This window comes from Pelophylax lessonae, assembly GCF_965119305.1.
Source record: "Pelophylax lessonae genome assembly, chromosome: 12".
NCBI lineage: Eukaryota > Metazoa > Chordata > Amphibia > Anura > Ranidae > Pelophylax > Pelophylax lessonae.
The window spans coordinates 24,886,670-24,912,489 of NC_138779.1; the positions used below are offsets into that span (position 1 = coordinate 24,886,670).

At 44.4% G+C, this 25,820-nt stretch overlaps 1 protein-coding gene across 1 annotated transcript; it reads right to left on the reverse strand.

Moving 5' to 3' along the window:
- Positions 1-7,471: 7,471 nt before the first annotated feature.
- On the reverse strand, positions 7,472-25,695 carry RBP7 (retinol binding protein 7). Its single transcript, XM_082273231.1, has 4 exons — positions 25,545-25,695; positions 15,889-16,067; positions 12,305-12,406; positions 7,472-7,627 (listed from the first exon to the last, which is right to left on the reverse strand). Exons 1-4 carry the CDS (start codon positions 25,618-25,620, stop codon positions 7,565-7,567), a joined length of 420 nt encoding a protein of 139 aa, XP_082129357.1. The 5' UTR covers positions 25,621-25,695; the 3' UTR covers positions 7,472-7,564.
- Positions 25,696-25,820: the final 125 nt, after the last annotated feature.

The window sequence follows — 25,820 nt, forward strand, 5'->3', positions numbered from 1 at the left end:
AACACTGGTCATCAGGTCCTCCATGATTCCCTCCTTGTTGGGTTCCAAGCAAGGGTCTCATGAGAAGCCTACCCTGGGGTGGGTTCTTCCGACTACACTAGGTATTTTTAACAGGATAACTTAACTAAACAGGGGCCATCTTTTACTTTGTGCTGTTTTCATCACTGCCCTGGGACAAGACTGAGGCCGTCATGGGGGAATACTCAACTTTAAGGGGAGCCTTCACAATTAGAGATGAACGTAGGCCATGTACACTTGCACTATAACTGTTCTCCAGTTAATTCTCTGGTCCCTGGGTCAATGTACACCTTATCTGTAATCTGTATTTAGAAGGGACAGGCTGAGCCTTGTCCACATCCACCTGTCCAGTGTATCACCGCTACCTCACTCCCAGTAACGGTATGGGGTCCCGCTGTGCACCTAGTGTTGACTTCATGTGGGTAATCAAAAAGGAAGAAAATGCAGGATATTTAATGCAGAAGAGACATGCTTTGTCTCTTCTGCTTTAAAATTACCTACCTGCCTGTTGGCCCCTATACAGTGAGCTGGGCACGAGCAGCTCCCTGTAGAAATATGGCAATGCCAAAGCTGAGAGCACTCCTATGCATGTGACGCCATCCCTGCCCCAGCCAATTAAAGTGGATGGCTTTCGATACCCGGAAGATGCGAGCAGCTGGCAAGGAGCTCTAGGACAAGCCAAGGTGTGTATAGTTTTGCTTTAACTCTTCCCTACCTGTGTACAGGTTGAGGACCTCTGCGGTGCTGATCTGCTCCCATTACTATGGGAGACAGACCGCTCATGTAAAGAGTGCCAGGTACTTGCTTAATGACAGCGTGCTTATGGCTTCTGTTACTCTATGAAACCTTTGTGTCTTCTCACCATATTACCTCTTGTACTGATGTCTTTGTACCCCAAAATACCTTATTGACCTGAACTGTAGAATGGTGCCTGTTACTTGCATTACACCCCTTTATTAACTTCAGACCAGGCTGGAACAAGGTTTCAAAACTTTACTTGAAAAAGTGCAAAAGGCATTACAAAGTCAAACAGGTGGAGACATTCTTCTTTACATCCCTAACCCTAACTCAGGCTGTGTGCTGCCCTGGCATACCTTGAAAGTGTCCATGTAAAATACAGAGTTTATCAGGGGCATTCTATAGCAGCTGGTGTCTTTGGGGTGAACCTCAAGCTCTGACAGTCTTTACATTTCAGTAGTAGTAAGTAACATTCTTCTGTTCCTTATGGGTGCTGTTCTGTCTCTTTCCCTTACAGGCCCTGGATTTCTCTCTTGGGACTCTCTTCCTCCCCACACACTCAACCACATGGCTCCGGACCACTGTCCCTCTTTATAACACAGGAGCAGTGACTCAGACCCAGATGAAAACCCAAAGAACCAGGAAAGTATTAACTCCTACCCTCTCGTCTGGGATGACACCTAACTGGCTATTTCCAATCACTAATAATCACTGGAATTAGCCATGTGTAGTTTGACAGGGCCCTTAGAGGCATGTGGGCACCATACAGGCAATACTAGCAATTTTGCTGTTGACGATGCTTTGCTGAGAATCAAATCACCAAGGTGCAACCAAAGTGGAACTAAACCCATCAATTTAATGGTTTAAAAAAAAAAAAAATTACATTCCTGCCATACTGGGAATGTAACTGTCACATTGGTTGTGCTCTCAACCAAACTGTCAAACCATCAAATGGCCTGTGTCATAACTAATCACATGTGAAGCACCATGGAAGTTCTGGATTAAAGAGAGGTTAAGATGACAGCCTCCTTGGCTGAAAAGGATAGGGCCATTTAGTTCCGCTAATATTTTTCCTAAGAAGCTCCCTCTGTGCCTGAATTGCTGCAGAATCTCCATCACCAGTGCCTAGCTGCAGCAGAGCTACCTCTCCCTTTGGCCATTCAAGGAGCATTGCCATAGGAGAAGATGAGTGGTCTCTTAGCGGTTCTGCCCCTGTTGAGGACTGCTGACATGGGCATAAAGCATTGTCTGCATGGGTGGAGTGACAAAAACAAGTGCTCGACACGTGGTACAGTACTGCCGCCAAGTGTGACTCATTCCAGTGAATGGGGCTATGGGGCAACCGCTCTGCAACCGTGTGTCAAATATCTCTAAAACGGGATCCACCGCTAGTGTGACATGGGCCTAAGGCAGTAATGGCGAACCTTGGCACCCCAGAGGTTTTAAAATTACATTTTCCGTGATGCTCAACTACACTGCAGAGTGCATGAGCATCATGGAAAATGTAGTTCCAAAACATCTGGGGTTACAAGGTTCGCCATCACTGGCCTAAGGCATCATTTACACCGGCGAGTGCAGGGTGTTAAAAACAGGCAGTTGAGTTGCAGTTTTACCCCACCCCACATGTGACAGCATACATGGGCCTTTGGACTATTCCTATGTGATAGAAAACACAGGGCTACAGACTCTTTCCATTTGATAGCCTACATAGGGTTATGGACTCTCACCATTTGATGGATTACACAGGGTTATGGACTTCCCCGATGTGATGGCATTACATAGGGCTACAGTTTCTCTACATGTGATAGTGTAAAAAGGGCTATGTCTCTCCACATGTGATGACACACACAGGTCTACAGACTCCCTCTGTGTGATGGCATACACAGGGCTAGGGTTTCTACACATGTGATAGCGTACCCAAGACTATTGACTCTCCCCATGTGATGACATACACAGAACTGCAGAGTCTGCATTAGTGATGGCGTACACAGGGCTACGGACTTTCCCCACGTGATGGTGTACACAAGGCGAAGTACTTTCCCCAGGTGATGGCCTATACAATGCTATGGACTGTCCTAATGTGATAGCATACACAGGTCTAAGGACTCTCTCCAAATGATGGCATACACTGGGCTATAGACTCTCCCCATGTGATTGCATATGCAGGCCTACAGACTCTTTTCATGCGATTGCATACTCATGGCTACAGATTCTCCCTATGTATTGGTATATTTTTTATTTATATATTTACACATGGATTTAGTTAATTTCCTTAAGATCAGATTTTAAAATAGCAATAGATACTCAAAATACTTCTATTGAAAGAACATCTGTGAGAGGCCCCAGCACAGGGAGTAAATCATAGGCCTTGACTACATAGACAGCTGGCTGTTCTATCATGTTACTATAATTGCCATCAATTTATCACTAGGCTGTCAATCACTAGCAGATGGAAATTGCATAAGTAGCATACAATCGCGATTATTGCAGCCTTCCACTGCCCTGTGATATTAATGCTATTGTGTAGTTTACACCATAGGGAGCCTTTTGTTCCCACTGTTAACGACTGATTTCACTGGTTAGCAGGCAGACTATTTAGGCAGGTCTACTAACCTACTAGAAAAAGAAAAAAAACCCACATACAAGGAACACACAGCTGTGTATGTTAACAGTAGTAAGATCTGGGAAGGTCGGGTAATGGCAGTAGACTACGTGTGTTGTCATGTGTTATAGAAGCACACCCTTGAATTGTGTCATTCAGAACAACAAACTCTTGGAAGGTTAGGCAATGACAATAGATCACTTGTGTTGTACCTTTGGTGCGGTCTTACAGAAGGATACCCTCAAATAACGCCATTCAGAACAACCAAGCTCTTGAAAGGTTGGGAAATGGCAATAGAGAACATGGGGTTTCATCATAGGTGCCAGATCTTAGAAAAGATATACCCTCAAATTGCGTCATAAGAGCCAAATTCTTGGAAGGTTAGGAAATGGAAATATGCTACCTGTGGCACCATGTCTTGCAGAAGAATACCCTCAAATAATGGCATTCATAACAACCAAACTAAAAGCTCTTGAAAGGCTGGGATATTGCAATAGAGCAATGTCGTTTCATAATAGGTGCCAGATCTTATAGAAGCATACCCTCAAACTGCGCCACGCATAACAGCCAATCTCTTGGAAGGTTGGGACATGGAAAATAGACCACCTGTGTTTCATCTTTGGAGCCATGTCTTATAGCATACTCTCAAATTGTGACACTCATCAAACTACATTCCCTTTCCTTTCTAGGATCATGAAAGCGTATAGACCATGGGTGTCCAACCTTTTGGCTTCTCTGGGCCACATTGAGTGTAGAGAAATTTTTCTTGGGCCGCATATAAAATATATACTATAGTTAAGGTATATAAGTAATAAAATGCCGCCCCCCGCACTAATTTAACACAACTAGCGGATGATCAAATGGAATCAGTATACGGAGGTTTACTTCTTCTGAGAGATATTAAAGGAACACTCATACCACATCAGTGATTTGAAGTGGTCATGGTGGTAGGAGTCAGAAACACTGCACATGCTCACATGCCGCCCCCCCCGAGGCAGCCTCTGCCTACCATTAGTCGGAAGCCGCTGTGGCCATTCCCCCGACCCGACTTCCTTCCTCCCCAGCAAAAGAAAAAAAAAAAAATTGTCAGGGGGGCAGTGGGCCACATTTCCTGGGGTTCCGGGCCGCAGGTTGGACATGCCTGGTATAGACAAATAACCCACTACAGTTGGCAGCATTGCTTCATCTCATTTGAAAGGAGCTTTTGTTTTTAACTCGTTATTTACAATATAGACTAATAAGGAATTTGTATAAACTTTTCAAATTATGCAGAAGCAATTCATTTTACAAATCATTTGTGTTTTAATGGTTGAAAAAAGTAATGTTTTGGTATATGATTTTAAATATGTACATGGGGGATGGTTATTCCCAGGGCCGCTGATAGGGGGGGGACCACCAGCCCTCTTGTAGGGGGCCCGAGCACATAGGGGGGCCCACACAGAGAGAGGGGGATTAGTGATGGACAACAAATACAGAAATCTTCCTCCAGCACCTGAATCTGATCTGTCCCTCTCCCTGCTATCAGCTTTTATCTGCTGAGAAAGAGACAGTCGTCCCTCACTAATCCCCCTCCCTTGTGTGGGCCCCCCCCCTCCCAGCACTAATCTCTGCTCAGGAGTTTATTTGTAACTTTGTTTCTCTCTCTCTGATCACTGAGCTCCAACTGCCCAGCCTATATATTTTTCTCATCTCATCTTCTTTTTTATCTAACATTTTTTTTTTAGATTTAGCAGGTATTATGTGAGTTATGTTATATTTGTGTCTGATAATAGTGATTTTGTTGTAATTTTAGCTAAATATATCTTTAATATTTTCTTTGGGGGGGGGGGGCCTGCCAGGTAGTCTGTACGGGGCCCCGCGATTTCCAACAGCAGCCCTGGTTATTCCCTTGTTACATATGCAAGCTCTGGACCCTGCTTTGCAGTGCTACATAATAGGGTGGATTTGCTAACACCGGAGAGTGCAAAATCTAGTGTAGCTCTGTATAGAAACCAATAATTGGCTACCATGCTCAGCTGCACCAGATTTTGCAATATCCTGGTTTAGTAAATCAACATTAATGTGTTTTTTCCCAATTAAAGCAGCCATGAATTCAGGCTAAGTGACTTTGCCCAGATTTGGTCTCTCCAGGTGACTCGGTCCGAACCTGAGGGCTCAAAAATGTAGCAACTTCTAGATGAAGGTTCTATTTTTTTGTACTGAGAGTTCGTATATGAGATAAATACACATAGAATGAAGGAGCAGGGACCGGTAAAAGGCTTGGACTTGATATTGTAACTAATCTATATTACAATAAAGTTTCTTGAGGAAGGGAAAAATGTTAAGCTTTTTTTGTATTTGGCAAAGACGGACCTAATTTATTCAGCAGCCCAGACGAGACAGATCAACTGGTATGATATTTTGTGTCAGTATGGATTTCTGTGTGTGAATGGGGTCTTCAGGTTTGCCCAATTACGGCATCTTAGGAGACATTGTCTGCAAACAGAAGAGTCAACTGGTTTTGGACTTAAGCCTCGTACACACGCAACAATTATCGGCCGACCGATCGGCCGTCTTTTGTCCAGTGTTGTTGTGTTGGTTGAAATGTGCTCTAGACTGCACATTAATTTTCTCAGCCAACAACAACCAACTTCAGAAGTGATGTCATGTGCTGGTTTACTTTCCATGTGTTTTTTCTTCTCTGAGCATGCCCAGTCTTGCTCATCTGATTTTTGTCTGCCGAAATCTGTACTGACTGACGGAAAAATCGGCCGTTCTGTTAACGGCCAACAAAAATTTTAAAGCCTGCACACCAGATTTTGTTCGGCCGAAAAGTTGCAGCCGATTGTCGGAAGCATCATACTAACAAGCCGAAAATCGGCCGATCAGACCTTGGCCGAAAATTCACGGCCAACAATCATTGCGTGTGTACGAGGCATTATTCTTACAACATGACCATGTTCTAACATGTGCTGCTTTAATACACTGTAGATGTATAGTGCAGTGCAAAGTTAATTGCATCCTTACAATGCATTGCAACACAGCTGCATTAAAATATATACATATGCCCTCTATGTAGCATTTTAAACAAAATGGTGCACATTTTAAAGTGGTTAAAAGCCCATGCATTTTGAATGTGCTACCTAATGCAATGCCCAAAACACATGCGCTGCACTGCATGCTGGTGTGAACAAGCCCTTGATGTACTGGGTTATCATTGGGTAACAAAGAGCAAGGCTGTGATAGATGGACACAGGCAGCACATGGGGGTCAGAGCAAGCCTGCATTAAGAGAGGGACTGAAAGGGGGGGGGGGGGGGGGGGGAGAATTTTTTTTTAATATATATATATATATATATATATATATATATATATATATATATATATATATATATATATATATATATATATGCGGTGGATTTGTATAGCCAAGAATCTAAAAAGGATTTTTCGTGACCAAACACCTAGGAAAAAGGATATACCCTTTGCCCATACCCTTTACCCCGGGAATATAACCCCCCCCCCCCCCCAGAAAACAAAAAAAAATCTATCAAGAAAACCCCAAGAAAATTCCCAAATAAAGACAATGAATGCCTTCTAAGAAGAAGAGTCAAGGTTTATTTTTGATGGGGGGGGTTTATATACACAATCGTAATATAGTAATCTCAAGTCCGTTCTAGTGTGGTCACATTTATAGAATGGTCCCCTCTTTTCCAGCCACATCAGACTTTGCCATGAAAAGACCTTGGCTAAGGCGCCAGTCAGTTAGCCACTGATGGAGGACAATGCACCCCAAGAATGTGCAACAGAGAATGTTCCCTTTCCTTCCAAGGCCACAAGCTGAAGTATTCTCCACACACTACAATTACCTGGCACGCAAAGTTTCAACATTCTCAATCTGCATAATTGCTAATGCAGAGCACTTGTTACACATTTACCTTGCCAACAATGGAAATTCTCTTTAGCCATATATTTACTATGTGGATGAGGCCAATTGTCTGCAGTGTCCTTACTATGCAGAAATTATACAAGACAAGATATATTTTCTTTAACAGGAGAGTATTCACAATTCTTTACCCCAATGACTGCAATACCAAGTTACACAGCAGTTTACGAGTCTTATAAAAAATAAATATCTAGTGGAAATAACAGTAAATTGCATAGATCATTCTTCCAACATTTGCTTTTGTCTTCAGGCAGCACCCAGACAGATTGAGGACACGTCACGTCAGCAAGCCTCCTGCACTCGCCGGTACACTTGTCTGCACACCTGGTCCTCACAGCTCAGCTCCTGCGGAGAGAGAAGGTCAGAATTACAGGGGTTAAGCCACGTTAAGCTTTTATATATTGGAAACAATAGTCACCTGCCATAGTGAGCTACTCATGCTAGGGCATTTAGATTGACAGCTGGAAGAAAGAATGCATCGAAACTTGACAGATCCAAAGACACACTGCAAAGGTTAACTGCCCCTTTAGTCAGAGCTGGGGTTTCCAAACTTAAACAAAGGGCCACTTACTGTTCTCCAAACTTTAGGGGGTCAAATTGTGGCCAGTGGGAATAAACAATGCCACATTATTTGTATTAGGCAGAGGAATAGTGCCCCACCATACTGGGGTCAGCGGGAGGAATAGTGCCCCACCATTGGCAGTGCCATCTTAAGAGCATTAAAGGGCCCCGGGCAATGCAGTGCACTGGGGCCCTGCCTACACAATCACTCATGAGAATAAAAATGAAAATCATCAATAAGGCGATATTTATTGTTACAGCAGTGCCAGGCTAATGACAGCTTCCAAGTTCCGCGGCTGGGTCCGGTGAACACACTGACGGGAGTCAGACTTGACTGTCCTGTGTGTGCGCGCCTGTTTCCGTGGAGGCATTCCTGCAGTTTTGGGCTCCCCCTCCACGGCCCAAGTGGCATGACAGCAGTGCAGGGCCAATAGGCGCTTGCTTACCTGCAAAGTTCAGCGGCTGGATGCACACAGGATTCTGGACTAATGCTTGGCTAGGGCGCTGGGCAGGTGGGGCCCCCGGGCAACTGCCCAGTGTGCCTATTCGGTAAGATGGCCCTGACCATTGGTATTAATGGGAGGATTAGTCTCCCATCATTGCCACCAGACAGGACTAGTGCCCCATTGTTTGGGGGGGGGGGGGTCAGGATCTATGCCACACTGATACCAACATGGGGAGGGGGGGGGGGGGGTTCACAGTTTCAGGATTGTTAAAGCACCATTGCTTACCTGATCCTCCACTCCATCAGCAGGTGGCACTTCCCATGCTCTGGCAGTCTACTGTCCATCTGCACCAACACTTCCAGTTCAGGGCTACAGACCCTTCCTTGGTCTGCGGTTCAGGACCGTGGACTGCTGGACCATGGGTGAGAAGATGCTGTGGGGAAATCGGTCTAGCAGCATTTGAGGAGCAGAGGATGAGGTAGACAAGTCTTTTCCCCATTGACCTAAACAAGCAGTCAACTTTGCAGTGCGGGCGCAACCCCAATGCAAGAGAGAAGTTTAATGCCGCACTCGCAAAAAAACAGTGACTAATTTTATTTATTTTTTTATGTGCAAAAGCGCAGTAATATTGGGAGTACAATATCTGGAGAAAAACTAAAATTATATGCACGCACTGGAACGACAACAACAACAACATTTAGCCCAAGTTTTTCCCAATCAACCAGCATTTATATACAAAAAGGCTCCAGCTTTACGTGACAAATAGCAAGGAGTGGAATAGACCCCCCAAATAGAAGTACCTTTTAGAACTTAAAGTGGAGTTCCAGCCTCAAATACCTTTTTTAAAATAAAAATACCCCTATAATACTAATCCATCGCCCTTTACAGAACCGCTATTCTCATACTTACAAGGTGTACAGTATTGGATTTTAGTCAAAATCTTACTTTTAAAAATACTGTCTGGGCGTGGCCATCTTAGATGTGGGCATCTGAAGCTGCAGTGTAATCCGCTGTGTCCTTCTTCCTGTTTCCAGGGAGTGTTCTGGGAGTTCTTCCTGATTCCAGCCTCCTGGGAGTGATGACAAACAGCTCCCAGGATGCAATGCAAAGGCGGAAGTGATGTCGGTGGCCGTGGCCACAGAGGGGGGAGAAGGAGGAAGTACAATAAAAATGCCCTGAAAATAAGGTAAGGGATGCCCAAAAAAAATTGAAAATGCCCAATTGTTGATCAGCATAGCGAGCACTCCAGAAATCACTAAAGTTGCAAAATAGGCCGGAACTCCACTTTAATGGGTTTCTTTAGCTGTGGGAGAAAGTATTTTGTAATCTCCATCTGCAATAGGAGTCACCCTTTTTTATCTCCCCTTTACAAAGCAAAAGGATTGAATATTGTGTGGAAGTTTTACACTTCTGGTACTGCAGCTTCACCATCTGACAATTGTAAAGTGGTTTTCTGTTGAATTGGGTGCGAAATGTTTTGATTTAAAAAGAATTTGCAAGTTTCCCAAAGGTTGGGCCTTAAAGCTGAACGCCAGGCAGATATGGAAGGCCCAAATAAATGCATCTCTGTAATAATTAATACATCTTTTAGGGCGGCAGCTCTGCACCAGCAACACTACCGGGTCGGGGACGCGCATACGCACTGCCTGCGCCCCGTTTCCGCTGTGATTAGACACGGGGGGGTGGGGGGTGGAGCTAATCCTGCGGGTACCGCAGACTCAATGTCCACCGACTCCCGCCGATCATTAGGCAGTGAGCCAGAGTGGTCATCTACCTACGTGAACAAGGTAGATTGCCGTACTCTGCCTATGTGAACAAGGTAGATTTCCGTTTTGTCAGTAGGGAAGGCATGGATCCTGTGTTCCTGCAAAGCAGAGACTAGGATCCATGCCTTTCCCTACTAAAAGCACCTCTCACACAGTACATAAACACTGGCTAGGCACACAGTTAAACCCCTTGATGTTTAACTCCTTCCCAGCCAGTGTCATTAGTACAGTGACAGTGCATATTTTTAGCACTGGATTACTGTATTCGTGTCACTGGTTCCCACAGAGTGTCAGTTAGTGTCCCAAAATTCAGTCGCAGTCCCGCTACAAGTCGCTGATCCCCTCCGTTACAAAAAAAAAAAAAAAAAAAGCATAAAGTAAGTCCCTTACTTTTTGGGCAAAACCAAATCAAATGCTTATTGGGATTTTTTATTTAAAACAAAAATATGTAGCAGAATACATATCGGTCTTAACTGATGAAGACCTTTAGATTCTCATTGGCTAGTCTTTATAGCAGAGTAAAAATGTGCCCCCCCAAAATGGGTTGGTCTCTCGGTTTTACAGCAAAAACGAATATAATTTTTTTTTTTTGTTTTGTTTTTATGGTAAATGAGGGATAAAATAGGTGAAGGCATCAACAGGTTTCTTTTTGGGATAATAAGATGTGACTACAATGTTCTCATTATTATTGTATTGTAGACAATGTAGGTTTGTTTATCAATGATGCCTTTAATAAAAAAAAAAAAAAAAAAAAAAAAAAAAAAAAAAATTCGACTGTAGGTATTTCAGGAGTTAGAGGGCATCAATGTAAATAGGAAAAATAAGCGCAGGTAGCAGAGATAACAACATCACTGACTTCCTAGTCACTCTTAATTTGCAATGATGCCCTGTGGCTCTACTACTAAAATGCCCTACTAATAGACAATTACCATTATTTGTTTTGCATCTGGAGTGTAAAGAGGACAGTAAGGTATTTAATAGTCACATGTGGAGTGACAGTTGCCTAGGTCAGTCGGGGCAGATTCTATGCCATGCTTAGTATGTGATGGGCGGTAACAGGCTGAACAAGAAATCCAACAGCTGCAGCCACTCCTCTCCATATTCCAGCATGGCGTTTTTCCTGGCATTCCAGCAGCGACCTACTCATATCTAACTGCACCCACACATCAGAATGGAATGCCAAGCTTGGCATCTTAATGACCGATTACAAAGAATCAGCATAGTCCCAAGTCCCCCCCCCCCCCCCCCAGTTATAGACCATTTGAATGCTCATACTTGAAAGGACAACTGAACTTTAACCACCGGAGGATTTACCCCCCTTCCTGACCAGGTCATTTTCTTGTGATATGGCTATGTTATTTTAACTGACAATTGCGCGGTCGTGCAACGCTATACCCAAACTAAATTGGTGTCGCCCCCCCCGCCCTCTTACAAATAGAGCTCTCGTTTGGTGGCATTTGATAACCTATTATTTTTTGCACAATAAATAATTTCATAAATTTAGGCCAATATGTATTCTGCAATTTAGGCCAATATGTATTCAACTACATATTTTTTGGTAAAACAAAATCCCAATAAGCATATATTGAATGGTTTGGTCAACAGTTATAGTGGTGACCAGTGACATATCGGGACTGATATTGTGGCAGACAAAAAAAAAAAAAAAAAAAATCAGACACTTGGACACTTTTTGGGGACCAGTGCACTGTCACTGTAATAATGACACTGGCAGGGAAGGCATTATCAGGGGTGATCAAAGGGTAACAGTGTACCTAGCCAGTGCTTGTGTACTGGGGGGGGGGGGGGGGGCATTGATCCATGTTCCCGCTTCCCAGAAAAACCTGTCTTGAGGGACCACGTAGGCTGTAAAGTAGTTGTCCTCTCCCAAAATTGCTGCTCGCCTGGCCGTTGTAGATTTGCATTTCTTTTAGCGCTTTCCCCAGTCACCAACTGAAAGCAAATATCCAGATCAGCTCTGACTTCACTTGCTTGTTCCAGAGCAGTGACTCAAGGCAATTGCGGCAAGCCAAATAGTGTTTCAGGATAAGGACAGCAAAGTCCTACTACACCCTCAGAAGACATTGTTTTAAAGGGTAGCCAAAAACTAAAGAATGGAGGTCGCCCAACTATATCCATTGCCCCTAAAATGGCACCTTGTTAGTCCGCTCACCAATTCCCCAGCATTATGTGGGATAACAAATTAATGTCCATCAATGAGGAGTTTAGGATAGAAGACAGCATGGACATACCAGATGTAGATCATCGCCATCCAGCCAGTGGACCCAACCCCGGTTCTTCTTCTCTCCTTTCTGAACGCAGACTAGTCGTCCATTGTCCCAAGTGACCAGACTCTGCTCAGAAAAATAAATATAATATATGGAGCCATGCACGTTTTACTTTTTTTTTTGAAATATTAAAAAAAAAAAAAAGGTCCAAAAACGCCAAAATAGGAAAAATGACAACTAAAAAAAAAAAAAAAAAAAACACACACCTTCGGAATCTAAGGCTGGCTGGCCATACATTATACAATTTTCCTTTAGGTTTACCAAAGCCACATAACAGGAGCTCATACCTAAACACTTTCAATTGCAATGAGGTAGGGCCCTTGCACTACATTAGTTGAAGATAAAACTAAAAGTAAATTGAACAAGAAAATTGTATAATGTATGGGGGCCAGTTTAAGCAAACCAGATGGCTGAATGTACTAAAGCCAGGGCTTTTTTTCAGTGGGAACGCAGTTCCAGCACTGAATGTATGTAATGGCAAAGGGTGCTGGGCTTTGCTATGGGCATCTTTTGGTGCTGGCTGGTGGGGGATCTATTGTTGCTGGAGGTGATATATTTTTGCGGGGGGTTTATTGTTGCTGGGGAGGTCTACTGTTGCTCCTGGGGGACCCATTGTCTCCGGAAGGGGATCTATTTTTTTACAGAGGGGGTCTATTGTTGCTGGGGTTGGTGATACATTGCTTGGGGGGGGGGGTCAGTTGTTGCTGAGCGGGATCTACTGTTGAGGGAACCGTCTATTGTAAATGGCTTCTGGAGGGTCTATTGATGCTGTCTGTGGGGAGATCTGCTGTTGCTGCTGAGGGTCTATTGTTGTCTGTGGGTATTTTGTTCTGGCTGGTCCATTGTTGCTGGTGGGATCTACTGTTTCTGGGGGGTCCTTTGTTTTACTGCTTTTCTTGTTATCGTTAACAAATCCCATACAAACTACTTAGTACCACAAATGATACTTGATTCTGTATGCTCTAAAAAGGGGCAGTACTGTGAGGTGGGTAGGGGGGGTGAACCTAGGAACGGTGCTCGGAGGTAGGAAGGAGGTGGAGACAAGGGGTCACTCCGAAAGTGGGAGTTCCTGCACCTATTCTCTGAGAAAAAAAGCCCCGACTAAAGCAGACTCCAAAAGAGGTGGTATAATACCTTGCAGTAATGGAGGGGTCTTGTGTGAAGATCTTATTTTACAGTGAGGGTAAAAATAATTTGATCCCCTGCTGATTTTGTGGACAAAGATGGGCTATAATTTTAATAGTAGGTTTATTTTAACAGTGAGAAAGAACACAAAAAAAAAAAAAAAAAATCCAGAAAAAAGCATTTCAGAAAAAGTTAAATTGATTAGCATGTTAATGAGTGAAATAAGTATTAGATTCCCTATAAGCAAGATTTCTTGCTCTCAGGTGTCCTCTATACAGGTAAGTAACTGAGATCAGGAGCACTTCTATTATAAGGGAGTGCTCCTAATCTCAGCTTGTTACCTGTTAAAAAAAAAAAAAAAAACCCACACACCTGTCCACAGATTCCAATCTCTCCACCATGGCCAAGACCAAAGAGCTGTCCAAGGATGTCAGGGACAAGATTGAAGACCTACAAAAGGCTGGAATGGGCTACAGGACCATCGCCAAGCAGCTTGGTGAGAGGGTGACAACAGTTGGTGCGATTATTCGCAAATGGAAGAAACACAAAATAACTGTCAATCTCCCTACGTCTGGGGTCCCATGCAAGATCTCACTTTGCGGAGTTTCAAAGATCATGAGGAATCAGCCCAGAACTATACGGGAGAATCTGGTCAATGATCTCAAGGCAGCTGGGACCATAGTCACCAAGAACACAATTGGTAACACACTACGCCGAGAAGGACTGAAATCCTGCAGCGCCCGCAAGGTCTCCCTGCTCAAGAAATCACATGTACAGGCCTGTCTGAATCATTCAGATGTTCATTAGCAATCTTCAGAGGAGAACTGGTTGAAGGTATTGTGGTCAGATGAGACCAAAAATCAAGCTCTTTGGCATCAACTCAACATGTTTGGCGGGGGAGGAATGCTGCCTATGAGAGATGGAATCCTTATGCTTTGGGGTTGTTTTTTTCTGCTAAGAGGACAGAATAACGGACAGGGCCATGTAACATTAAATCATGGGTGAGAACCTCCTTCCCTCAGCCAGGGCATTGAAAATGGGTCGTGGATGGGTATTCCAGCATGACAATGACCCAAAACACAACCAAGGCAACAAAGCAGTGGCTCAAGCAGGAGCGCATTAAGGTCCTGGAGTGGCTTAGCCAGTCTACAGACCTTAATACTATAGAAAATTATGTGTAGGGAGATGAAGGGTCGAGTTACCAAACGTCAGCCCCGAAACCTTAATGAATTGGAGAGGATCTGCAAAGAGGAGTGGAACAAAATCCCTCCTGAGATGTGTGCAAACCTGGTAACCAACTACAAGAAACGTCTGACCTGTGATTGCCAGCAAGAGTTTTGCCACCTTGCAATACCAAGTCATGATTTGCGAAGGTTCAAATACTTATTTCACTCATTAAAATGCAAATCAATTTAGAACTTTTTTTAAATGTGTTTTTCTGGATATTTGTTATTCTGGGTCTCACTGTTAAAAAAAAAAAAATTAAAATTATAGACTGATCATTTCTTTGTCAGTGGGCAAACGTACAAAATCAGCAGGGGGGGTGGATTTGATCACTGTATACACTACTTGGTTTAACTGCCATTTTACTAGTGTTAGACTGCCATCTGCTGGTAACTTAAAAAGGCATTGTGAACATTCCTTCCTGTATCTTTTATTTTTCACATCCATACAATGTGCAATAATCATGTATAGAGTTGGGTCGAATGCCCCTATGGGACCTGAACCTGAACCTGAAAAATTAAAAAGCAAAAGTCCCCATTTTGAAGGCTTATATGCAAGTTTTTGGCCATAAAAGGGTATGGGGGTCCAGGCACTGCCCTGGGTTGCATGTTACCAATGCAAAAATGTGGGTGGCATGTACCAATGTAAAAATGTATTTATTTTAAAAACAAGATAGTTACAGGAGCAGTGATTTTAATGATGTTTAACCACTTCCAGCCCAAGGACATCATATGATCTCCATCTGTTCACGCCTGGACAGGAGGGGCGGCATTTACTAGAACTATTCTCCTGCAATGGAGGACATGGTAGGTGTGCCCTGAGGAATGCTGGTGAGCAGAGAAAGGGGGGGGGGGGGGTAAGGGGCCCAAAAATTTCTGAAGGCTGCCCTGGATAGGTCCCACCCTTTGTAAAACATATATAAAAAAAAAAAAAAATTGTATTACAAGTCCTTAGCCAGTTAGAGCAATTGTTTTGAAAACCAACACCATGTTACTGTATTGCTCTCCAAACACGTCTTTCTACCGACAGGTTTGTAAAATAAATAAATTTTTCAATCTGGCTTCCACAGTCAAAATGTTACTGAAACCCATGAGTTTTGGGGTTCCCCCCCCCCCCTACATTCTCTGCAGCATATTTGCAGGAGACAGGCTTCTCTAGTCTGCCTGTAGCTCAGGACGTCATCACGCCACTTGTCATACCTTGCACTTTCGGTTATCTAGGCCCTTGGTGTCTTCATCGAACTCCTGTCCTAGGGTAAACTGGACCCGGTAATTGCGCAGAGTGCTGAGTGTCCGGATGACGAATGAGTCTCCATCTTGTTCTATGACCTTCTGAGGTTTAACAAATTTGGCCAAGTTCCTGGTGACAATGTCTATACCTGAAACGAGGGTAGAACATTCATAGCTTAATACCAGTGATGCATCATATGGACAAGTAGGTCTTGTTACCGTCTTGTAACAGGAGATCTTGTTATCAGAAAGGTTTGGAAAAGTCTGGCCGTTGCACATTACAGAAATGAGCCTTTTCTCCCTAGTCTGCACCAGAAACATTTACGAAGAGCCAAGACTTTTAACCGGTTGCCGACCGCCGCAAGTAAATATACTGCGGAGGTCAGCCCCGGCCAGGCAAAGTGATGTACCAGTACGTCACTAGCCTGGGAGCCAATAGCGGGCGGGCGCGCGCCGCTGGAGGCGCGCTCCCACCTTGGCTCGTTCATGGACACCTCTGTGCGTGTGACCGGCGGACCTGATGTCCGCTGGTCACTTACGATCGTCCGCAGTGAAGGGAGACTAGTGTAAACAACTAGTGTAAACAAAGCCGCCTGTCATTCTTCCCTGTGTAACAGCACTGATCTAACGGTCCTGCTATGTAGGACCGTTGATCTGTGCTGTTACATGTAAAGCCACATCCAATCACAGTTAGAAAAACGCCCCTAGGGACACCCTTAACGCCTCCTTCCCCAATAAAGTTAACCCCTTCCCTCCCAGTGTCTTTTTTTTTTTGTGTAAAAAAGCACAGGTGATCAAATACCACCAAAAGAAAGCTCTATTTGTGGGGAAAAAAAAAAAAAAAAAACGACGTTAGATTCATTTAGGTACAGCGTCGCACGACCGTGCAATTGTCCACCTAAAATCGCAAAATTCCCCCTGGTCAGGAAGGGGGTAAAATCTTCCGGGGCTTAAGTGGTTAAGAAAGGTTTTGCTTATTGCCCATAAATTGAGTGGAGAGGGATTAGAAACCCTGTCAGTTTTCATTGCAGTCTGTGCCCCCCCCCCCCCCCCCCGTTAGGAAGATTCACCCTCTATTTCTAGGGTGTCAAAACTAGTTTCATCCTGTGCCACATCAGTAGGTTGAATGCCCTCAAAAGGTTGCATCTTTAAGACTAGATTTTTCAAAGCATCCACCCTCCCCTCCCCCCCCCCCCATCAGATGTTAAAAGCCCCCACACAAACATCAAGTGTCCTCCACCCTTTCTTACATGTGCTGCTGCAGCAAAGAAGAAGTGCCGGGTCTGGAGGAGGGCTGGAGTCAGATGAATGCCAACACCAGAGGAGGCGGAGACGAGGGAGGTGCTATGGCTGCACAGAGCAGCGCAGGATCTGTAGGAGTAGTTTTGTCCTCTCAAAAGACAAAGTGGGGGCAGAGATTAAGGGGTGCCACAGATGCAGGAGAGGCAAGATTTCCTCTCCCTCCCTGTTGTGGCCAGTGGACAGGAAGTGAAGGTTAAAAGTAGAATTCTAGGCAAAAACGTTTCTTAATTTTGGATAGATTATGGGAAGGTGGTAACCCCCGTCAAGATTTTTTTTTTTTGGCCATCTGTGTCTCATTGTGGAGATTTCCTTTCACTTCCTGTCCCATAGCCAAACAGGAAGTGAGAGGAAATCCCTGCAAATTAAGGGAGTTCCTTGGGGGACCTCCAGGTCACCAGAACTAGTGTCCCCATTGGAAGATTATCCGTCTGTTACTTTGCTGTGGACAACCCAAAACATAGGATAATGGTAAACAGGACAAATAGAGAGGGCGAATCTCCCTAACAGACAGCAAAAAAAAAAAAAAAAAAACACTGACAAGCGATCCCATCTCTCCCCACTCTATCCACCCCCCCCCCCAAACACACACCCCACAGTCATTCATCCGATAATCTCATTGTGTGTACCAGGCTTCAGGGTGAGAACTGAGTGATCAAACACCACTGAGCGCTCCGAGAGTAGGGAGCTGGCGACTGTCAGTCAGCGGCTCTCTGCTCTGCCTGCCCCTTCCCCATGCTCACTGGAGCGCTGGGCTGTGTAGGGGGAAGGAGTGGTTGGCCCGGGGTCTCAGCGCATTGCTAAGAGGCTGAGCTGGGTGCCAGTCAAAGCTTCTGAGTGGATGCCGGCAATATGGTCATGATCTTTCCCCACTGACAGCAAGATGTCAGCTGAAAATGGGTCACAGGAGTGCAAAACAAACTGCACTCCTGTATTTCACAGGGGAAGTACAGCCAAATGAGTACTACTCCAATGTTGATGGCTCCCGCTTTCTCTGTGCTGCTTCCCTGAACGTCTAATCTTCACAGGAAAGAGTTAACAGAGGGCAGCACAGTCTCCAGTCTTGGAGAAGGGAGGGTTAGGAGGAAGGAGCGGGGGGGGAGCGGGGGGGGGGGGGGGGGAGTCTTGCCTTTCTGGGTTACAAGGCTGTGTGTATCCATTGATGCATACAGTGTAGGGAGACAAAGCTCTAGCTTTTGCATGCAAGGGTGGCTCCAAAAGGATGCTGCAAAAGAAAATAGCCACCTTGAAACAGGAATCCTGGGGGCAGCGGTCATGGCACCAGCCTAAACTGGAACAGAGGAAAGGGAAAAAAGATAAAGAAGCTGCATCCTGAGTATGACAAACTCATTCAGGACAGGGGCTTTTGGAGGGGACTACAGGCTAGCCTCTTGCCTACTGACTATGGCCCTAGCATTTACAGAAACACTATTCTTTGTGGAGGTGTATTCTGGGGGGACCCTTGGAAGTAACGTTCCACATCTCCCCAAGACATACAGACTCTGGGACTCTAGGCCCGGGGTCCCTGTTAGGACATACCTGCCCTATAACCATTAAGAACTGCTCCACACAGTCAGACTCCTAGCAGATGTGAATATCAGCTCAACCACCTGTCTTCCACACATTGTTAATTGTGATAATTAACGCACCTATTGTCTACTGTGGGGGATGTGTTTTATACTTATAAAGTGCAATACACATTATTATGAGTTTGATGCTGGTAGTCTGCCCTGGAATGAGATCCTGGTTATACAATACATTGTCTAGGTGTGGATTCCATTTCACTTATGGTTTGCCCAGATGGCGAGTTATGTTTCTGTGTGCAGTTTGTATTGTTAGGGTAATATGAACAGGAGGTGAATGTCCTCCTGTGTGGTATTTATTCTGTGTGAGTTTGCGCAATAAATAGTTCCAGATCTCATACAAGCTAAGTTGTAGGCTAGTCTTGTATGTTATGCGGCTATAATATCTGATATCTATGTTGAAGACTGGAGGAAGGGGTATACTGACAGAAGCACTTAAGCACACTGTGGGTCGGTCCCGTCACACTAAGTAAGCATTTAAATCAGCTGATGAAAGTGCTTAAAAAAAAAAAGTGTTACTAAACCCAGGAGCCTGCATTCACTATATCTGGTCTCCCACAGTACACGGAAATGCAATTTTTATCAAACTATAAAATTGCCAAATACCCTTTCTCATCAGCAGTTAGAGCTTGGGACTTCTATCCATGTCCGATTAAAGCTTGGAGGAGTTTTCATTCTCCTTTGAATGTCCTATGAGGCTGCAGGACCCCTGACCTGTCTGGACAGTGCTGATTGGCCCTACATAAGAAATAAAAAACAAAAAACACCACACAAACTGAGCATGTGCAGAGTGCCCCCAAGGCTCTGTTCTATACCCAGATTGATTGGGGACAGAGGAAGAAGGGGAGGATCAGAAGACAGGATCAAACCACCTTTTTATGCAATGCAGATGATTACCCCTTTAGGTTCCACAGTAAATATAACAAGCATGCTTTACTGCATGCACACAGATTTAACTGTTGTGGGTTTAATATCACTTTAAATCTACAAAACTCAAATTCCTAGAGCCATAATCACCCAGTCCTCGGCGCAGTTGGAGGATGCGGTTGGCTGAAAGCCAATATTGTAATTAGGCAGATTTGTTCCCAGCTACACAGTGAGTCATACAAGTTTATAGCTAGAAGGTCTGAAATCTGAACACAAACCTCAAGCTGTAGCTTACAGTGATAGCTTTATATTACAGGTAAGCTTTATAGTACAGGTAAGCCTGGCCACAGAGATAAGTAGACCAGTCTGAGAAGGATGGCTGGCACACATCTTTCCCTTATAGAGCTCTAGAATTCTCCACAATGTACAGCCTTTCCATACTTGCCAACTGTCCCTTTTTTCCTGGGACAGTCCCTGCAAATAGAAGCCTGTCCCAGGTAATTTATATTGTCCCTGGAAGCGCCTGTTATTGGGCTGCCCATAAATGTTACCCAGAAGTAGTGCAGCTGAATGGGAGACTTATGCCAACTCTGCTATTGTGGCCTTAAAAGTTTGAAATTCCCTTTTTAATTTCCTGTAATTCTCTCTATATTGAGTAGACTCTATAATCTGATAAGTAGGCGGGGATTAATTATGCAGTGTGGGCGGAGCTTCAGGGAAGTGGGTGTGGTAATTGATAGCTGTGCTGCAAAGTGTCCCTGGCAATTTTTTTCAAATGTTGGCAACTATGCCTTTCTATCCAGCCTAGAGAAGATCAAGCCTGCCTGCACAGATTGTCCAACAAGCTGGAACGTATTTGTGGTAATGGGCACCTCAGGCACCGATAGGCGCTCATTATTACCCCAGAAAAAAAAGCCACGCTCTGCAATCAGGAGCAATTGATTTTATGCATTACCATTGTTTTGCTACTCCAATTTAAGGTTTGTTACATACCACATCTAGAAGTGGTCAGAAGGTTGTGTAGGACCCTCCAATAGAAGCAGGGCCATTACAAGGGGTGGGCAGGAGGGACGATTGCCCTGGGTGCAATGGTTTATTGCAGGGATTGGGGGACGCCTTGACCCCAAGGGAAGGGGGGGGCACAGTTTGGCATATTTGTCCCCAACTTAAATTTAGTGTTGTAGCTAGGCTGTAGTCAGCTCATAGTTGGATCATTCTGCATTTGTTTGGTTTCCTCTTAGACCAAACTTTTTTTTTTTTAAAGGGCTAGTAATTGTCCTTTAGGCTTTTTTTTTTGGGGGGGGGGGGGGGGGGGGAGGTTGGCTGTGGCCAGTTGGGAGTAGAAAAATTCCCAGTGTCAGTAAACAGTGCCCCATTGCTGGTGTCAGTGGGAGGAATGGTGCAACAACCACCCCACCCCCTCACCATTGACCACTGGCCTAGACCATTTACTTACGTCTAGTTTATGGGGAGTGTTCACCAGCATTATAGAGCAGTGATGGTGAACCTTGGCACCCTAGATGTTTTGGAACTCCATTTCACATGATGCTCAATTACACTGCAGAGAGCATGAGCATTATGGGAAATGTAGTTCCAAGACATCTGGGGTGCCAAGGTTCGCCATCATTTCCCATGATGCTCAACTACACTGCAGAGAACATGAGCATTATGGGAAATGTAGTTCCAAGACATCTGGGGTGCCAAGGTTCGTCATCATTTCCCATGATGCTCAACTACACTGCAGAGAACATGAGCATTATGGGAAATGTAGTTCCAAAACATCTGGGGGGCCAAGGCTCACCATCACTGATATAGAGCAACAGGCTGCAATAGTATGGAGTTATGAATATGTGCATTTCCCTGGCCAACCACTAGGTGGTTTACAGCTAGTGGTGAATGCTGGGAATGGCTTTATAAAATTGGGTTACTTTCCAGGAAGGTCTTTATCTGCTGGGCTGCTGCCAGGACACAAAGCTGTGCCTCTCGGGCTTGCTGTCCAAGGAGGGTGCCCCTATCTCAGAGGCTACATCTAGGAAGAGTGAAGCAGTAAAAGGAGGGGAAGGGAGGGGAGGGGGGGGGGAAGGCCTAGCTCCTGAAGAATGTCCTGGAGAGCTAACTACAAGACAAGTTGCTGCTGGTAGAGCTTCTCATAAGGCTCCATTTACACCTGGATGTCTTCAGAGCACGCAAAAAAAAAAAAAAAAAAAAAAAAAAAAAAAAACACACACCCACATGCGGGAAAAAAATGCATTGCACTTGCAGTACCATTAAAGAGTAAAGCCCCGTACACACGTACTGATCGTCGGCCGTAAATATTCGGCCGCCAACCGATTGTAGGCTTGTTAGTATGATGCTTCCGACAGCCCATTTTCGGCCGAACAGAGTCTGTCGTGCAGGCATTAAAATTTTTGTTGGCCAACACCAGAACGGCCGATTGTTCGCCAGTCAGTACAGATTTCAGCCGACAGACAGCAGATTAGCAAGACTGGGCATGCTCAGAGAAGAAAAAAGACAAGGAAAGTTAACCATCACATGACATCACTTCTGCAGTCGGCTGTTGTTGGCTGACAAAATTCGTGTGCAGTCTTTTGCAGTTTTCAACAGACACGACAGCCCAGGAAAAAAGACGGCCGATCGTTGGCCGACGATCAGTACGTGTGTACGGGGCTTAACTCTACTTTTGTTGCAAAAACAAAAAAAAAAAAAACACCATTTTGTCTGTAGTTCTACAAAGGCTGGTCTCAACTCAAATGGGACAAAAACCAGACAGAGGTCATATCACCGAGAGTGAAAGAAAATCCTAGTCACCAGAACAGGAATAAAGGGGAAACTAGTTCTGGTGACCACCAGGGATTTAACCCCCCCCCCCCCCCACTCTATTTCTGTTGCTACGGGACAGGAAGTGAAGAGAAGTGCCCCAATGAGACACAGGTGGCCAAACAGAGGGTTATAACCCGCTCTTTTGCCTTTGGTTCCACTTTAATACATTATGGGCTTGTGCTTTTTCCACCCCTGAAATGTCCAACTATAATGTATATGTTTGGCATAGTAGTTAGTACCAGAAAAGGCTGGTTTAAGAGGAAAATAAGCATTTTTTTTTTTTTAAACTAGCTGTTAGGAGCGTGTAGCGTTTTTTCTCTGCAAAAAAAAAAAATAAAAATAAAATAAAGGACGCAAAACAGAATTTTTTTAATTTTTTCTGCCTCTGAACACTGAGCTTAAAAAAACACCTTTAAGCCCCGTACACACGTACTGATCGTCGGCCGAACGATCGGCCGTCTTTTGTCCGAGGGCTGTCTTGTCTGTTGAAAACTGCAAAAGACTGGACACGAATTTTGTCGGCCAACAATAGCCGACTGCAGAAGTGATGTCATGTGATGGTTAACTTTCCTTGTGTTTTTTCTTTTCTGAGCATGCTCAGTCTTGCTAATCTGCTGTCTGTCGGCCGAAATCTGTACTGACTGAGGAACAATCGGCCGTTCTGGTGTTGGCCAACAAAAATTTTAATGCCTGCACAACAGATTCTGTTCGGCCGAAAATGCGCTGTCGGCTGTCGGAAGCATCATACTAAAAAGCCTACAATCGGCCGAATATTTACGTGTGTACGGGGCTTTAGACTACCTAATGTGCACGGACACATAGGATAACATGAGATGCTTCTGCAGGCAAGACACCAAGCTTCTCTAGGAGCAGCAGGGTTTTTCTTCTTTTTAAGCCTCACTTTGTGATTCCCCCCCCCCCCCCACACACACAGAACAAGCTGTCCTTCAGATGTAGCAGTTAGAGGTTTGAGACAAACCATTTACAGGGGTGCTTGCAAGGATCAGTTTTTTTTTTTTTTTTTTTTTTTATAAAAACGATTATAACTGATTAAAAGATTAGCATCCAAATTTTCAAGCGCCTGTAAGGGCTCTTTCACACGGTCTGCATTCCGTTGCAGACCATGCTCTGCTCAGCGGGGAATCGATCCGCCGTTCTCCGCTGAGCCGGTGGATGACAGCTCCGTCTCCGCACTGTGTGCGGAGAGGGAGGTGTCAGAGCCCCGCTGCTCTCTATGGGGAATCGGATGAGAGCGGACCGCCTGTCCGCTCTCATCCGATACCCAGGACAGATGAAAAATAGGGTTTCACGGACAGGATCAGATGCGGATGGCAGCAGACATGTCTCCGCTGCTCCATAGGGCTGAATGGGGCATCCGATCAGATCCGCCTAAAAAAAAAAAAAAACCCTGACAGGCGGATCGCCCGTGTGAAAGAGCCCAAACGCTCCCCTCCCCCCCAGACTGACAATGCTGCTGTCCAAGGTGTCCCTTCTTCCAGAGTGCGGGGCACTGTAATACAGGTGTGTTACTGGCCAGATCACCGGGTGGAAGGAAATAACACAACACATAGGTCTCGTTCACACGGGCGCTCCGTTTTTGTAGTTCGTCAGTGTTTTTTTTTTTTTAAACGGACACGGATGACACTTGTGTCATGCGGTCCGTGTTTGCGGATGATATACGGACATAATGTAGGTCTATGGCAGGGATCTTCAAACTATGGCCCTCCAGTTGTTCGGGAACTACAATTCCCATCATGCCTAGTCATGTCTGTGAATGTGAGAGTTTTACAATGCCTCATGGGATGTGTAGTTCTGCAACAGCTGGAGGGCCGTAGTTTGAGGATCCCTGGTCTATGGGATTGCAGATGTCACCGCTGACATCCGATTATGCGTCCTTTCCGTTTTTTGAACAGAACAAATAAAGGGTTCTGTTCCGTTCCAAAAAACAGAACAGAACTGAAAGGACGCAAATCGGATGTCAGCGGATGGTCATCCTCTGACATCCGCAATCCCATTGACATGCATTATGTCCGTATATCACCCGCAAACAGATGGGGTGACATACGAAACGCCCGTGTGAAAGAGGCCATACACACACACACACACACACACACACACAAACTCACTCTACAAATTTCCTTTAGATTGACCAAAAACTATAATAATATGGGAGGTCAAACCTAAACACGTTCAAATTGCATACAATTAAGCAGGCCCTTGCACTATATAGTTAAATAGGTAAATCTAAAAAGGAAATTGAATAAATTGTATGGTGTGCAGCCACTGCATGAAAGAATTAGGAAGCTGCAACATGTTGATTTTTAAAGTGGCAGCAAAAAGTGTTTTTAAAGTTAAATATATACATTTTTTTTCCCCAATCATTTAGATTTCAAGTAAAAATATATAGGAAAACAAATGTGTCGAAATTCTATATGGTCTTATTTAATGAAATGGAAAAAAAAAAAAAAAAAAAAAAAAAAAAAAAAAAAAAAAAAAGCACCCACACACGGCAACAGATTGTGGGGTATTTATCACAAAAATTCAAACATGTAATGCTTGAGCGGATATATTTAAGCCAAGGATCTCAAACCCTCCGAAAAGCATTGATTTTATCATTAAATATAGCTGAGAGATTATCAAGCAATCACTGAATTTTAAACAGCAATGGAGACAATCCCAATGGCCCTAGTAGAATGAAACCTTTTCAGTTGAGCTCCAACTCCCCTTTCCCCTACTTACCCCTCCATCAGTCAGACTCGCTCTGATCCACATTAATAATTGTGCAATTCTTGAGAATTTTAATAAATTAAATTTTATCTTTAATTTACCATAGTCTGGCAGATGGATGGCCTTCTGCCTGGAAATTCTGCAGAAAATCTGCTACTCTGAAATAGCCTGGTATTTTATTTCCATGAGTGTACTGAATGCTGACCATGAGTAACCTCCAAATGGATGAAGGTTACTCTGATAGAAGATAACAAATCCAAACATCCTTTCCCTGTAGCCTCTTCTAACACCAGACACAGAACAATCAGACCCATAGAGACAATAGCTTACCCAGAGTCTGCAAGAAGCGGTCAAAGTTCTCATTGCTGACCATGGTCCATGTGCCAGAAAAGTTTGGAGGAGCCATTGGTAGCGCAGCGCACACCGGTCACTAAGCCTATCAGAGCTGGAGATGAAGAATAATGCAGCAAGTCCCAGGCTGACTATCTTTATACTGATTCTGGAGGAGTGTCGCATATTCCCAACACAGAGAGGTCCACCTACAATCTATTCTCTGTAACCCTTTCTCCTCTGCTGCTGGAGAGACCTTTGAGCAGAGTTAAGAAA

Coding starts and splice junctions, on each gene's coding strand:
- RBP7 (XM_082273231.1), bottom strand. CDS start 25,620: ATGGCTCCTCCAAACTTTTCTGGCACATGGACCATGGTCAGCAATGAG. Junction 12,407..15,888: donor TAGATAACCGAAAGTGCAAG/GTATGACAAGTG, acceptor TTTTCTGAGCAG/AGTCTGGTCACTTGGGACAA. Junction 7,628..12,304: donor ATGGCGATGATCTACATCTG/GTATGTCCATGC, acceptor CTCTCTCCGCAG/GAGCTGAGCTGTGAGGACCA.